Source organism: Stegodyphus dumicola, chromosome 9 (assembly GCF_044657685.1).
Source record: "Stegodyphus dumicola isolate Sdum_Otavi_A_Nest chromosome 9, ASM4465768v1".
Classification (NCBI taxonomy): domain Eukaryota; kingdom Metazoa; phylum Arthropoda; class Arachnida; order Araneae; family Eresidae; genus Stegodyphus; species Stegodyphus dumicola.
Window position 1 is genome coordinate 143,369,211 of NC_140776.1, and position 17,641 is coordinate 143,386,851.

Sequence of the window (17,641 nt, forward strand, 5' to 3'; positions counted from 1 at the left end):
TAATTTATAATTTTAAGACAGAGAACAATGTGAAAATTTTAAACAAGTAACCGACGAAATGACAGCATCACGTGCAAAGCAAGGAAAATTAACGTTTATATTATAAAAAGAATGCGTCGAAACGTTTTCGTTTTTTTCTTTCTGTCCTTTTCTTTGTCTTATTTTCAGATACATTGTGTAAAAATATTTGATAATTGTAAAATTATTATAAAAAGTTAAAGAAATATCAAAAATGCTAAATTTTTTTGCGATCCCCAGTATAAGAAATCCTGACCTAAATGATTATGATGCGCCACAAAACATATTCATTCAATTTAGTTTTGTAATTAAATGTACATATAACTAATCAAATGTCCTGATGTGATGATACGATGCATTATCTAAATTGAATATTTAGACGATGCATCGTACTTTGCCATGCATCCAATTTTTCGTTCTAAGGTTCGAATTAATGTGAGAAGTGTTGGATCAAAATCGATTTTCTCTCAAGAGAAAGGACAATTTTTCAAAAGAAAAAAATATTTCAGACTTAGTCAAATAGGATGATGCGGTACTTATGATAAAGAATTTTTGAAAGTTCTTCACTAGTGTGTAGGCCATGAAATGTAAAAAGGATTATAATGCAGCAACCTGTCCACATATGTTTCGAATAAAATTTGTATTGAATATTATGATACAGAGTATATCTGAAATTCGAGCTTGGTAACAGGACAAGATTAACTATCAAAATTTAATATTTGAAAATAAAAAAAGCTACAAAAAAATATATATTAAGTCACTAACTTACAAATATTCGATTAGAATACAAAATAGCAAAGATTCTAACTCACCTATGCCGATCATTATCTCATTCTTATTGGTCCGAATTCGACAGAAAAGGAGCTCATTATCTGGGTCCAGGTCTTTTACAGTCTTTCTCGCCAAATTATTCAAAGGAACAAGAGCATTCATCAAATCTGTGGTCGTTGCGTTATCCATAGAGGTACGCAGACCTTTAGAAGAAAAGGAAAGAAGACAAAAAGGAATTCTGTAACTTTACATAGTATATTGATGTGCAAAACGTGAACTACAATCATGCTTTTATTTGGATTTTTAAAGTTGATTTGCATGGAAAAATTTATTATTTTTCCACATCCTTGCAGAAAATAAAATTCATCACAAAATTTGTAAATTAAACGATTATACTAATTTAGAAGTCAAACAACAAAAATCAGCGTTATAGTTTCGAAATTTTCACAGTGAAATTTCTGTGAAAATTTCGAAACTATAACGCTGATTTTTGTTGACTGTGAAAATTTCGAAAATATAACACTGATTTTTGTTATCTGTGAAAATTTCGAAAATATAACGCTGATTTTTGTTGTTTGACTTCTAAATTAGTATTTGTTCGGCGTGTTATTGTGTCTTAAACGATTATAATCAAAGAAATAAAAACTGAGAAGTATCATTTTTAACTGTCGATAGTATTTTTGATCATATGTGAATTAAAATAAAATCGTATGGCTCCCATATACAAATTCTATTAGGTCATTAACATAACTTCAAAAAGCAGTAGACATGATAGTATAGAAATGATATATGTAATACTAATTATATTTCGTTTAAATTTCTCTTCGCCATTGTTAGCAGCTCCATTATTTTTTTATCACAAGAGTTCCAGAATATCGTAGGAGCTTTAAAAATTATTTTTCATCTTTAGGGTATTTAAATAAAACCGTGAAACTTAAAAAAGTTTCTATATATTTTATTAAACTATTACACGTGTCAATAGCATAAGGTAATACGACAAATTATGTGTGAATGTGCATCATTGATGCAATGTAACATTAAATTCACAAAGTAGTGAAAATAATTTTAAAAGGATACTTTAGCATTTACACAATTAAAATTTTTTATATCCGTAACTTTTAATTCAAAAAAATTACGAAGGTTATTGCGAATTCGGTCTTGTATGACATCACTGATTCATAGTTTTATCTAACGCAATGTGTTGTTCTTTGTATCTTCATCTATCAAATTTATTTAAATAACTGGTGTTAGCACTGGCAGGAGCCTAACCCTGTTTGCATTCTTACCTTCGTATTATCAAACCACATTACTTTGGACAATCATGACTCTTTCTACATTTCACTTTTCCAGCCTTTTGTTTTGGGTCAGTCTTTTAAAAGAAACGATTTCGAATAGGTAAAAAATGCTTTAGAAACCATTTTGGTATAAAACTACTCAATTACGATAGACAACGTTTACAGAAAGCAAACTATTAAAAATGCAGAAATGATCTGCCGAAGGAAAACTTAGTTACTGAAGCATATCAATTCCAGTTGCATTTAGAACTCGAACAGCTTAATTTTTTAAAACTTTTAAACTAAAAAAAGTCTCTAAACGTATAATTATTCTTAAAATATATCAAAATGTTTTTACCAGGAAAAACATTGTTGCATTAGTAGAGGCTCGTAATAGATTAAATGCGCACAGAACCGATAATAGCTTGATAAAATGTATTTTTCCAAAAGAAACACTTTACAGTTTTAGAACTTTCTACAAAAATACTCGTACAGTTCTTCTCAGTATGACACAGCAACAACCAGTAGTTACCATTTCAAACTTCTAAAAACTTTAAACACAACGCAGTGCAAAGCGCATCTAAAGAGCGAAACTTACAATGAGATCTCTTATACTCCGAAGTCAGCTCTGAACTAAAAATTGAGAATTCTCTCCGATCTTATATAATTTTCCCCCGACCGTCGAGGAATTTCCAGTACCTTCCATTTCTCGAAATTATTAAAAGCCATATAAAGTTTTATAAAAATTTTAATTTCCACATTAGAAATTTGTCAGGACTTGTGTTTCTCTTGATTTGCTTTGGAAACATGAATGATCCTGAATAGGAACAGGGAGCTTACTCAAGCTATGTTCAAGAAAGTGTGAAGTAGACAACACAAGCAGGAAGGGTATACGAAACCCTTTATTTTCAATCTTTTACAGGCACTTCGGAACTTCGGAATACAGAGACCAACCACTTGTGGTCTGAACGTAAGAATATAAAAACTACTAACTAAAACTCTAACTAAAAGCTAACTTTAAATTAGTATACAAATGCCTAGCACTAAGACTGGCCTTTATTTAAAAAAGGTACGTATGTAGTACGCCGAGCTTCTTAAACTACAATACGTTTGCAAATATCAAGAGGGCTAAACCTCTGGCCTTAAAGGCAACAAGCAACCGAGTGAAAACTCGTAAAACTACAGTGGCAGGCGGCTTGCTTCCTAAAACTCCTTCTATCTCTTGGCAAAAAGCCACAACTTAAGTACTTGGGCGTTAACAAGACAATTTGCATAAACAAGTTAAAGCATTTAATTCTGGCCGGAAGTAGAAAATAAGAAGTGATAGTACAGTTTTAAAATAAAATAAACGTTAGTAAACTTAGAATCCTTACAAGTTCTGTAATTTAGTTTTTCCATACGTTCGTTACATTCCCCTGCCTGGACACTACCTTCAAAGTCTTGCGATTTCCTGAGGCAAAACGGCTTTCACTTTTAATGCATGCTGCCGGATAAATTATTTGTTCTCAGAGGTTTTGTCATTTGACGTTTCATAAAGTCTTTAATTTACCTTTCAAATCGAAAGAATAACTTGCTTAATGATTTAAAAAGGAGTTAAAGCACTTCTTAATAATAATTCACAACTTCCTATTACTTTTGATTATATCTGCAAGTGATCTAATTTATAATACCTCCAATTAGTGAGATTTATTACGTATCTAATGCATAAGTTTGATAAATATTTGTATTATTTTCTAATTAGTAAAACCTTTTTCTAATGCAACATGGTTTTTTTTCCAGCATCCACAGGTAGCATGGTAATTAACAAATCCATCTCCCCTGACGTTCAAATTCAAACCTTGAAGAAGAATCTCTACTCTTAAATCCACAGTACCTTTGCGGCAGGAATTACTTTAAATCCGAAATTCCGCTCAAGACGATAGTAATAACAAAAGAGGAAGGATGAGACTCTTGGATTCTGTCCATTGGCGACTGTTATCGATTGACATTATTTTCATTCATTAACTTTAAACGTTCATAATATCCAGCTATATTATCCCTCGATATGGATATGAAGAGATTCCCTTTTTTGTTCGTGCTTCTTTTTTTTAATTTTTTTTATTTTGATTGCTGTTTTATGAAACCCTTAACACCATATCATAAATCAACACTCTACTCTTAAGTAAACTTCCCAGACTGTCAGACATGAATTCTGGTCCCGTCTTTGATTAAGATCCCAGTAACACAAAGCGATAACAACGATCATAAAAGCAGTTACGATATTTACATGCATGTCAGCTTGAAGTTACATAAACTAAACCGAGTTACAGAAATTTAATATCTGCTTCTTGCGACCTAAGAATACAACAGCAATTCAATTATTTAATAATCAAATATTAAATTGAAGATTAAGAACCTGGCTGATAGCTAACACGCCTTCTAATGAAACTCTAAGTAAAAGCAAAATTCACTACTCTAAATTACCGATATTCTCTGAATTAAATTAGATCGGCGTTCGTATTTAAACTCGCTTAATTTGTATTTCTGGTGGAACTGAACAACAGCATAAGTGTAGGAAAGATTTAACATAAGAAAATAATGCATTAATTTAAATAAATCATGCATGTTTACTATGCTATACTCCCATTTGCTACAGAAGACTCGCGTTTAACCAAATAATCGGTTAGAGATAGATATCTGGATTCGGTGGTTGGGCACACAAAAGTAATCCCCTCGATCAATATCCAGCTTATTATATACTTTTCGTCTGAAATAAAACCTGCACACGAGAAAACTTTCAGATCAGAAATAACTCAAAATGTTTCAAAAATGGTTCTACAAATTAGTGCAATTTTCGTATAATCTCAAACGTGAGTCTCTCACCGATGAAGGATAAACTGCGCTCTATGCAACACACGTTCTCGGGAATCTATCTCTTGACTTATTTGGTTCCATTTTATCCATTTCTGCCTCGTACGTGTCTGAAGTTATCTCTGACACAAGGATGCCTTTACGAGTTTTGCAGAGATGATGTGACTCACATTTTTTTCCCTTTATGCTTTTTGGTTGCCTTTTATTGAAGGATTTATCTTCCATGAGCTTTTCATTGCCAAATGGAGTTCGTTCGAGTCTAGATGGGAGCTCGCTTTTGCTAAATGCATGCATTTTATAGCTAAGTAGCATTGCATAATGTTCAACATCTTAACACTTGGCGAAGTTCTTTATAAGAGTATCTTATAAAGATGGCGCAAAAATGCGTCTTATTATATATGTGAAAAATTTTGTAAGTCTGACAAATGACTAGACGTTCTAAATTCATTCTTTATTCGCTCAAATTGAATGCCTGTCAAACTCAAGACCGGTTGCACAAGATACTAGTAAAAATAAAATAAAAAATAAGTACCGCAGCTGTTAAAATAAAAGGTGCATAATAAGTAAAAACTATATGACAAGTTTCGATAGTTACGTATTAGCTGGCAACATTTCACTCATGATTTATAACAATTTGGAGCCATGATATACACTTTTGTGCAAAAATTAAGGACGAGAGGGTTTTTTTCAATCTAACTTTGTACAAAAGCTTTCCAAATCAACACATTTAATACCGTAAGATCCCCAATACGTAAGGACATGAGTAATGTAAGCAACACTTACTAAAAGAGAAATCAGAGGGATAAAAAGAAGCTTTATTGAAAAAGTAGCATGGAGCGCAATGCGACTGAAGGCCGAAACATCCCTGTGATGGGTGTCCACCAGCAAGAAACATCCGGTCCTTAATAGGGGATATGATCTCCCCTGACTGCTAGGCAGGTTTCACAGCGTCTGCCCATGCTGAGAATGAGGGTGTCAATGAGTTGTTGAGGCATTGCTGCCCATTTGTCTTGCAGCGCCGATCGAAGCTCCGCAATCGTTACTGGTGGTAAGGTACGACCTGCCAAGCGTCTGCCTAGAAAATCCCATACATGCTCGATGGGATTGAGATCCGGAGATCGTGCCGGCCAATCCATACGTTCAATAACCTCACTCTCTAAGAGCTGTTCGGCAGCTACTGTGCGATGACATGGTGCATTGTCGTCCATGAAAAGGAACTGCGGACCCATAGCGCCTCTAAAAAGACGCACATATGGAAGAAGAATCTCGTTACAATAACGGGTCCCGTTGACTGAACCTGCGTCGAGGATGTGAAGGTCTGTACGACTACCAAACGATGCCTCCCCAAACGAGAACACCGCCACCTCCATACCTGTCCCTTTCAATGATGTTCGAGGGATGATTGCGGCTTCCCCGCTCTCTCCAGATGAGTATGCGATGAGAATCGCTACTCAGACTGAATCTGCTCTCATCTGTAAAGAGTACTCGTCCCCATTCATTGTCTCTCCAATTTCGGTGTTCCCGGCACCACAGAGAACGCCTTCTCCGATGGGCAGGCGTTAGAGTGTAAGGATCTTAAGTTTTACTAACGTTTATTTTATTTTAAATCTTTACTATCGCTTCTTATTTTCTACTTCCGGCCAGAATTATAAGCGTGAAGGTTTTTATGCAAAGTTTGTCTGGCGAACGCCAAGTATTTAAGTGTGGCCTTTTTGCCAAGCGAAAGAGAGGAAGCAGTGAGTTCGAAGCAGGCCGCTTACCTTAGAAGTTACGCAGTTGCTATTTGCCTTCCAGGCCAGAGGTTTTAATCCTCTTGATAAATTAAACGTATTGTAGTGTTCACAGTCTCTGTGCTACATACGCTTCCTGTTATTATAAGGCCAATCTTCCACGTGTATTATTCTAAAGTTAAATTAGAGTTTAGTTTTATTTTTTATACTTTTTTACGTTAGACCCCGAGTGGAGGGTCATTGTATTCCGAAGTACGGAAGTCATTGTATATAGAGAAAAATAAAGGGTTTTGTATACCCTTCGTCTGTATCCTGTCTACTTACTACAATTAGTGAACATAGCTTTAGTAAGCTCTCTGTTCCTAGTCAGGTCCTTGTATGTTCCCGAAGAAGGTTAGAAGGAACATTGAACCTGATAAGAGGTACACACCGTACAGGGCGTCGTGCAAACAGACCACCACCGTGGTGCAGTCTTCTGGCCCACGGTAAAACGCGATATCGGTCGTCCAGTCGCCTGTGTCGTGTGTCAAGCGATTTCTCCCGCTGTCTGCCGCCTGTTTCTTCTGGCCTGTAAGGCAATATAGCGGTCATCTGCGGGTGTGGTTCCTCGTGTACGACCACTACTAAACCCCCGGATAGCTGTTCCTGTATTTTGAAATTGTCTTTAAAGTCGTGAAACGATGCTGTGAGCAATTCCGAACTCTGCAGCCACACTTGTCACACTACGGCATTCCTCCAACTTCCCAATGATTCGACCTTGAGTAAAAGCATCCAGATGTCGTCTAACAGATTGATTATTCGCCATTTCTCGCTGAGGAGCAACTCGGTGTGATTTTAACTGCTATACGGCGTGCAATCTCTTTGCCAGAAATACGGATCTTACACCGACAACATGCTTTATACTACTCAGACACTCCCCCATTACGTCTACCTGCATATCTGCGCATGTGCTACCGTACATCACCTTACTTAACCTCCTGATTGGTCTTTTTGTCCGCTCTGCCTCTTCGTTCAGCTGATATGCTAATTTTTCGACTTCGTCCTTAATTTTTGCACACCAGTGTAATTCCCGCTGTAGTGTCCTGGTCGCATGTCATTCTGCCTTCCAAATTTTCAGTACATAGAGCTATATTCATATATCTTCTCATCTCGTGCATGTTTTCTTATGTCTTCACAAACAGACTTTAGGGAACTTGATCACTAAGGCACTAACTAAGTAATAAATTTAGTCGTCGACGGGACTTAAACAGGCCGACAACCACCTTTTCTAAGCGGATCGGCTGTCCCACCGGCGAAAAAAAGAAAGAATATCCTTCAGTTTTTTAGAAGCAACTGCGCAATTTCCTCGTTAACTTTGCTGTATTCCGAGTTCCAATCGTTTTTCTGCATAAGTCTTGATATTTTTGTTTTAAACTCAATTTAAAACATACGATTGTAGATTTGCCTGCAGTGGCGGAAATTATGGTACGCTTGCAGCAGGACTAAAGAGTTTTACTATCAAATCTCTAAAGGCTTTATAATTATACCTCTAAAAAATAACTGCTTTGATCTATTTTCAAAACTATCGCCATGTAAATTTTAGGAGAAAAAGAAACAAAAATACCCGCTTCAGTAGATAACAAATATCTATTTGAAACATAATTAATTAATGTATTAATAATATTTACATTTATTAAGCGCCAAATCTTTTTTAAGTTATATATCATCGTTTTTTCCGCTTCTGAAAAATCGCCAAACCGCACAAAGGTGTGTGTGCTCATATGTAAGAACCAAAGTTCTTTCAAGCCAACTTTTTCGCTACATTAGATCTTTTATTCTACGCAGTTTTTCAATTTTAACCTCTCGTGCTCGAATTCTTAGCTACCGTAACTATGGCATAGAGTAGGATGACGCGATAGCTAGAGCAGCATTATATATTTCATATTATATAGCATTACAATATATCAAAAATTTACTCACTTTCAGTAGAGAACTGCAATAATAATACTGTTCTTTTCTTTTCAACTGTAAAATTTTACGGAACCTATTTAATGGCACAGCAGTGAAATATGAATAAATTACTTTTAAATCACAAAGTAACGTGGTAGCCAAGGAAGCTAAAAATGCTCTGCTAAGTGCGTGCAATATTGTAACAAGCGAGTGCTAAAATAACATATACACTGATTTCGTGAATCTTTAAAAGACAAAAATCTGATGTGGACATCACATGACTTCCTTGCATGGCCTATTAAATTATACAAAATTTCTCCTTCATTTCATTTAAACCTATTTCTTCGAATTTCATTAGAGATATATTTCTCATTCAATGAATTCAGTTCTCACTTCGCGGGAAAACAAAAATACATACAAACACAGAACTTCTTAATTAAAAATTGTAAAATATAGGAAAACATAAAACACCAAATACAGTCAAAACAGTTAAAAAATTTTTTCACAGATAAAATTAGAGTTTCTACGTAAAAACAAGAAATTCGACCAGCGGCAAGAAAGCAGATTTTTCGGTGCACAAAACTGAAAGTTTACTTTTCGTCTCATTCGGAAAAAATACATTGAAAGTGCAAAAACTGATTTATTTCACTATTCCACTAAATTCCAAATGTAAAGAAATGGCGGTTCGTTACGCTTAACTCGCCACTTAAACTTTTAACTTGTTGATTATTCTATAAATATTGCATGAAGATTAACTAAAGGCATAAAAACCTTAATCGGAACTTAAAAAACCACATAATTCAGTCACTTTTAAAGCAAAAAATGCACAATTTACCAACATATAAGAATAAAAAAAAAGCTCACTCAGCCTGGTAACAGAGTGGGAATATATATATAGGATTGATGGTTCTAGAAAAAAAGCCTACAGGAATAATGCTCACAGGTATAAATGCTCACAGGAAAAAAGCCCACACAGAAATATCCCCACATAAAAAAAAAAAAAAAAGCTACATGGAAAAATGCTCACTTAGAAATATGCTCACACGGAAAAAAGCTCACACAGAAGTATGCTCATATGGAAAGAAGCCCACTGATAAATAATTCATATAAAAATATCCGTACATTAATGAATCAATAATTAATCGATTTGAACATCGTATACCAACTTGAATTTTCTAAAGAAAAATTATTTAAATTACCAAAACATCTATGGTATATATTTCAAAAACTTTATAACTCGTGTGTAGATTCAGTTGCTACACAAGATTAACAAATAGGCCGTTTTGAATTAAAAGAAAAGGAGAAAGGAAGTAAACATGAAACAGAATTATACAGTAAAAAAATTATTACAATTTAAATTCTTAAAAAAATAATAAATAATAAATATAAGTTACACATTTTATAATATAAACATTTAGAAGAATAATGAATGAGAATTTAGAATAATTATTTTATTTAAATTACTTAAAATATTTAATTTTATCACCGATTTCATCATAGTTTCTTACATGGTTCAAGATTACAAGTAAGTTTTTTATGTTTTCTTTTTTTTACTTCAAAACATCCTGTATTTACATTAGCTAATAACAAATGTTGAGATGCTAAATCTTTTTTCAGTCCGTCAAATAAAAACCACATACTAAGATGGCTACAATTAAATAATGAATTTAGTGCGTTATGAGAGCCTTCGCAACAATTTGTGGTTTAAGGAGATTTTCCGATGGCTGCCTCATAATGTTCGACTGAGAGGTTTGGTTTGGTTTGGTTTATTTAATTATGGCAAAGCACACTAGAGCCCTAGTGTGCTTTGCCATAATTAAATAAACCAAACCTAAGGGCTGCCTAAGGGGATGGATGCCTTCGTGGAGGACTTTCTAAGGTAAACTGGCTCGTATACACGTTACACGTGGGGAAAACCACGAAAACACTCATGCAGCCAAACCGTTCGCGGGATTCGAACCTCGGACCGAACTACCAATGTTTAGCGACTTTACCGTTCGGCCGTTGGTGGGCCTTCGACTAAGAGGCATCATCAAAGTGCCTAAAAATGTTAATTTTATTTCTAGAAATTTTTAATTTCTGCAGAAATTTTACAACTTTTTTGGCTCAAAACTTGAATAACTACATTCAAACATCAATTTCTATAGATACACATCAAAAGTATGCAAAAATAGAGTAAAGAAACAAAAATTAATTATTAGCAGTTACAGGAAAAAAATGTCGTACAAGGGCAGCGGTATAAAATATTACAGTACATGGAAAATTTTACTACAGTTTTCATGCTTTTATTTATCGCCCCTGAAAAGGTTAATGTGAGCATTTGTCCATGTGAACATATTTCATGTGAGCTTTGTTCCGTGTGAGCATATTTCTAAGTGAGCATTTTTCCATGTGAGCTTTTTTCTATGTGAGTATATTTCTTTGTGGACTTTTTCCCTGTGATCTTTTATACCTGTGAGCATTATTCTGTGAGCATTTTTCCTATGGGCTTTTTTCCTGTGGGCATTTTTCCGGTCACCAGGATGGATGCAGCCGATTGCAACGAAAAAGGAAGGTGCACAACTACATGTTTTAGCAGTCCCAAGTACAAAATTTCAACGTTCTGAGGCTATTCGTTTTTGAGTTATCCGAGATACCTAATCCATTTTAAATCAATTTTATAATTCGTGTAAGCACGATTGCAAATTATTTATTGTTATTAGACAGAATATCTCCTGAGAAATGGCAATAGCTACTTTCTGCATATCGTTCTATTTTACTCGTATATATAGTCAGAGATGTATATTGGTACGATGAAGTAAGAACGTCTGTTATGATATATACGTTAAAGAATGAGTTGCATATACGTTATTAAGTTACGAGTACGATTTATCTTTATATAAATATTTGTTTGTCTTTTAAAAACGGTCTTAAGATTGATTAATTTAAATACAAAAGGAAGCTAACATACGTTTGGGGGGGGAAGTCCTTTATTCTCTTCTTATGTACAGATGCCACGCAAAACATCGTTAAACTGCGTTCGATAGCGGTCAAAATGGATATTTTCTTTGAAATATTGATAACCGGAATTTTTTATGATTACAATACTTCCTTTCCTTCGTACAAGGAAGTAAAAATAAAAGAAAATCAAAATTTGAGTTTAGAGGTGAATATGCTCTAGTTCACGTCTACGTGTGCTCAAAAATTGACGTCAGTTTTTCCACGGTACCATGAGCTCAAAAGCTCATTCTTCATTTCTTAATCATTTAGCTTACAAATCGTTATTATTTTGAATGAAAACTTTAATTGTTTAAATTAAATCAAAAGTTAAGCATTTTCTAATTATTATCTTAAACTATATCCAACTATAGGCTATCAAAACCGTAAGCACTTGAATAACAGTTATTATAATACAAAGTAAAAAAGAACGTTATAACCTTAAATTTGCATTTAAATCATTCTGCAAAATTGAATGACTTAAATAGTCTCGTAAAATAAAAGTGAGAAAGTTAACTAAATAAGTGTTAAAATAAATAGATCAATATTCTACTTAATTTAAATAGCGAAAGGAAGTAAATTTAAACAGTCAAGGAGATTTATTTCTCTTAAACATTAGAATAATTTTAAAAGTGTCTGCGAATACTTCAAATTATTTCAACTATTAAAGGAAATCCAAGGAGTAAATACTGCGAGGTTATAAACTTTGAAAAGCAGAGAGATTTGAAAGTACAAAGTGTCATCGCATCATATTACTTTATGAGAAAGTTTTGAATAAATAGCGGAATAGATTTTGAATAAATTAACTTTTATTCATATTGGAACTCTTACTCGAATTTAAAATATAAGTGAAAGATCCGAATTATATTAACCAAGCTTTACTTGTCTCTTTATATAAATTATTATAGTTATGTAATAGGATATGTATAACAGATTCCAAAAATGATTAATATTGTTGAACAAACTACGTTTCCGTTTCACACTGGTTGGCAATCGTCATTAAATCAAAATTGAATTATTATGCTTACATAGTTTTTAAGGAACCTTGCTGATTTTTCATTGTATTAATTGATTGAAACATATATAGTAATTCATTATCACCCTTATAGTGGAATGGATTCTTTATCAATTAGAGGTTAGGACAAAATGATAGAAATAGCCTGTATGATTATTATATTCGGAAACATAACGTACTAGCAGTCATGAATATTACTTTATTATGTATTTGCAACAGTCATAAATATGGCATGGCAATAATCACGAGCAATGGCAATAATCACGAGCATATGAATCACGTTTCACTATGTTAACTTATTTTCCGCTATTCTCGGTTGGAAAATTTTGAGCCTGGAAAAGGAATTTATTTCTGTTATTTTAAAATAGGCACTTCAAGATCAAAACGAAACGTCCCTTATTTCCTATCGTAACGTGTCTCGTCATCACCGCATAAAGAGAATTGGAAGGATTTTAGCAAATAAGAGGAATCGATTTTCTTTCCGCAATGCCCAATACCATGGTTACAATCCATGGTTTGCGGGAAAGAAATGGTCTTGATACCTCTCTTTTAAAGTAACAAACGATAGTAATAGTCCGGTCCATAATCAACAATGTAAATAACCATTGCTATGAATTCCAAGAAATTTCAGTTTTACTTAAAGAGGCTTGCCCGGAAATTTGTAAGCTTGGTTTGACAGACAATAGGGATTTTCTTTCTTTCTTCCTCCTTTTCTTTCTTTCTTCTGCCCGCTCCTGAAAGGAGGGAAAAAACTCTTCTCTTTCTTTCCTTCTATCTACTGACGGAACAATAAGCTACTAAAGTCTGTAATACGACAACTGCCCATCTAACAGTACAGTCTGTCTATCATAAGAAAAGCTCTCGCCAATTAGTCTACAACTGTCTATTGCCGTGGAAACGAGCTTTGACAACGCCACCTAGTCTAGGTGGCGTTGGCTTTGAACCATTTTTCATAGGGTTGTCTTGAAGATTTACTTTTCAGTTTGCTACCTTGGCGTATTTAATTGGCGAATTGGCAACCCTTGGTTCGCCCTTATATGAAATATACTAGCCCTGTTGCTATAGCTACTGCCACCCGCCAGACATTTTGGCGGAATCTGTTCTTCTCGTAGACAGACAGTACAACAGTAACATACTTGAAAATAACAAACTAAAAATAACATTCTAAGTTTTGATTTTGTTATCATTACTGCGAAAAAAATTAAAATTGGCTGAAATTGGCAAAGTAGCAGACAATAATTTTAGAAACAAAATAGTAATTCTGTGTAAATGGAAGATCCAAGTTTCTAAGGGAAGATTATAATCAAATTTTATACGATTTTCATGTAAATATGTTTAGAATTTTAAGCCAGTAATTTTTTTTTAAATTTATTTTCTAGAAATTGAATTTTAAAAAAAATCAGGCCAAAAATAGTGATTGTCATTATTATATCTTAAGCACCACTTTTATATTTATTAGCACGTAGTGTCTAAAACAAGAACAGAAATAATAAAGTAAAAATTAAATCTGAATTCTAATATGATGATTCATTTAAAATATTTAATTATATACTCTTAAGCAGAACTCATTTAAAGCGCAAACACATCAAATATAAAATCGCAACGGAAAAAGCGAATATTAAATTGATTGCATCTTTCTCGCAGAAAATCCTTTCAAAATAGATATTACACTTGTTTTCGAACGTTTCTATTTCGAGCAGGTTTTACTGCATACCCTCATATTTCCAGTACTAAGCGAGAATAAAAATTACAACCTACATAATACTATTCACATATTTAATAAATTCCAATCAATTTTTATGCTCATATTTGAAGAAAAAAAAAGTATTTTTGTCATCGATGTTTATGCTGCTTAACTAGTTGCAATTAGTTATTAATAAAACACATATTATGTGTAATTAATTCCAATATCCAAGTTCTTGTGGCTAACCATAATATTTAAAAAAATTAAGCATAAACTAAGATAATCATAAAATACCTCAAAAATATCATGTCGTTATTTAAAAAGAAACTTACCATTTTCATTCAAGACAATAACTCCCAAAACACTTTTCTTATGAATCAGTCTTTGATAAATATCTTCAGCTTCATTCTTTAAAGGGAAAAAATTAATATTAAAGTATTTCCAATTTATATTTGGTGCACACACAAATATATATATATATATATATTCAATATTAATAAATAAAGTACTACTAGGAAATATTATTTTATTGCTTAGCAGCTTAAGTGCAAGATTTACGCAATTAATTACTAATAATTACCTTATACAGACACACATATATATATATAAAGGTTTAACTTACTTCAGTTACATCCATTATAAACCAGCTGCAACTAATCATTTATTGACATAATGTTCATTCTTAATGAACAATATTTCCAATCAAATAAGTAAGCTATTGCCGTTCATAACTGGAAAAAGAAAATAGACTTCCTATTCACGATTCTTAAAAACTCATATCAGCGGTTTGTATCAATCCCAGTTGCGTAGCAACCAGTTATGCATCTAAAGTTACAGGTTTAGAACAGGAGAAAATTACGTTTCTACAAAACGTGCTAGTAATGCTGTGAGAGAAAAAAGTATTATTGCAGATTCCATTTTTAACGCTGGGAAGACTCAAGATTAAAAATAGTGAAAACTGCAAATAGCATAACAGAATTTTGGAGTTAAGAACAAATATCAGTGATCAGTTTCTTTAAAACACTACAGACGATTTTGAAATATTTAAAAAAATATTAAGACCATTTTTTTATTGAGACGAGAGTATGTACTAAATTCTTCAGAAATTACTTTTTGATTTTTTGACAGGCAAGACGTTTTAAAAATCGTCTGTAAGTCAGGAATAATTTCCTTGCATTAGAAAAGAGGTACTTTGATCATCCTCATCAAATACATGAACAAATAATAAATAAAAATACAGAAATTAAAATATAAGTCTAAAATTAAAGTTATAACAAAACTTTTAAAAAAATCTGAAGGGTTTCAGATTTTAAATTACGTCCAAAAGGGCCTTTTTTTTTTTTTTTTTTTTTTTTTTTACATTTTATGTGTTACCTTTATTTATTAAATATCATGTTCTTCTCACTTAAATTACAAAATTCAGTTCAAGAGCAATATCGCAACATAATTTTAAAATGAGCATCTCTTTAGAATTTCCTATACGTACTCTCGGCGCGCTGGAGATAAAAATGTTTTTCCCCCGTGCAGTGTTGCCATTGTTCGCTTTGAAATCGTTGAGTTTGTTAATCAATAATTCGTTAAAGTTTTCCAAAATATGAAATCGATAATAAAACAAATTCCAAACTTCAAATTTGGGCTTCCAGATGCCTATATTCGTAGGAGGATTACGTTATTCAAAATTTCATGGCTCTAGGTACCGTTGTTTTATCACAATGCGAGAAACATACATACGTTTATGCAGATTCTTCATTATTTGATTTCTTTAAATCTAATACAGGACGACAGTATTTGGTGGCAACGATTTGAAAGTGATACAGCCTAAAATTTTCAACGCAAAATCACAAAACGAAAACAATAGTTCTTCGTGGACAAGCCCCTGTGGACTGAAAATTTGGATAATCTAATTATTACTGACATAATGCTAATTATCAACATCAGATTATTTTTATAAACTAAGCCTATTCAAGATTAAGTATGCCTGCCCTATAGTTTAGAATATACTGTAGAAGATTTTTTCAGCTTTGAAGATTATAAGACTTGTCATTTTTTTTAAACATAAGTCGATGTTCTTGGGACAGATTTTTCATTCTACTGTCATGCAAGACCCGTGATCCCGGCTATCATAGTTCTGCTTCGATAGTTTTTTTTATTGCTTCAACAGAGAAGGTCTTGTAATTTTAGAAAGTGTACCCAAACTTTCTAATAATTTTCGACTAAATTCATAAATAAATTTTAACAATGATATCGAATAATCGTTTCAAGTTCTTTATTTTACTTCAGTTCCTCAACATAAAAACTGTCACCCCCACCTATTCAACTGAATCTCGATCAGGTATTGTGAAAGAAATTAGGGAACAAATTGATTTCTCCCATATATTAATCCTATTGTTAAGAATTATGTATATATGTCAATAATGAAGTTGTGTGTAAGTTGTAGAATCTTCCGTAGAGTGTAATATTGTTGCATGCGTACGGGTTCGTAATGGATTGAATGCACAAGTTGATAAAAAGTTAATAAAATTTATTCTTATCCCAAGAAATTATACAAAATGCTGAAATTTCCTCAGAGATACTCGTACAATATCGCAATATCTCACCGTAGTTCTATTTTGACCTACTAAAATATGAATAGAACTCAATTCAAAACAGAGAAAGCTAATCCGATCTCACCGCGAATTCGCTACAATCAATAACAAGAACTAAGTAAACAACTGAACAACAACTGAATTGAGATATTTTCCTCCCGCTTTTATGAGCTGTTTAAAAGCACGAGAATATTCTGGTATTTTCTCGACTTTTTTATAGCAAAAGGGTATAATTACGAGATATCTATTTATTAAAATGTTAAATGCACGTGCTCCTATAATTTAATTTTTTCGGTGTAGCTATTTCTTCAAATAAGTCTCGCGCTGCATTGCACGGGAATATAAAACAATTTTAATTACAAATTATACTAAAAATAGCTAAATAAATACAAAAACCGTAACAATATTAATGGCACAGTATCCGAAGCGTCAGTGGAAATATTGAGGTAAAATGGCTTAGCGAGATAGCTCGAAGCTGGCGATGATTTTCGTAACTAAATTTTTTTTCCCAAATTTGGTGAGAAATGGACAAAAGTCGCCAAGCTTAGTGACCATTTATCGATATTTTGGTCTTATCCCTGTGTAACAGTAACTGGGCTGAACCTCATGTAACTCTCTCTGCATCTGGCCCTATGTAACTGTGGCTGTGTATATCTTCCAGCAATTTCGAGAAATCGAAGTACAGGACATTTCTGGGCGGACGGAGGAAAGACGGAAGAGGGTATGAATGAGAGTTCAGAGTTTTCAGCTCAGAGTACTGAGAGATCACCATGTGAGCTTTCGCTTTTTAACGTGCTTTGCATCGTCTT

General features: G+C 33.2%; 1 protein-coding gene across 1 annotated transcript in view; it reads right to left on the reverse strand.

Moving 5' to 3' along the window:
- Positions 1–15,251, reverse strand: part of LOC118183018 (dynein light chain roadblock-type 1-like) — a 54,229-nt gene extending 38,978 nt beyond the window's left edge. The window contains exons 1-3 of the mRNA XM_035352417.2: positions 14,870–15,251; positions 14,580–14,655; positions 831–992 (exon numbers count right to left, since the gene is read on the reverse strand). Coding sequence (XP_035208308.1) covers positions 831–992; positions 14,580–14,655; positions 14,870–14,908 — 277 coding nt within the window. The 5' untranslated portion in view covers positions 14,909–15,251. The remainder of the gene's footprint in view (positions 1–830; positions 993–14,579; positions 14,656–14,869) is intronic.
- Between the last annotated feature and the right edge of the window lie 2,390 nt (positions 15,252–17,641).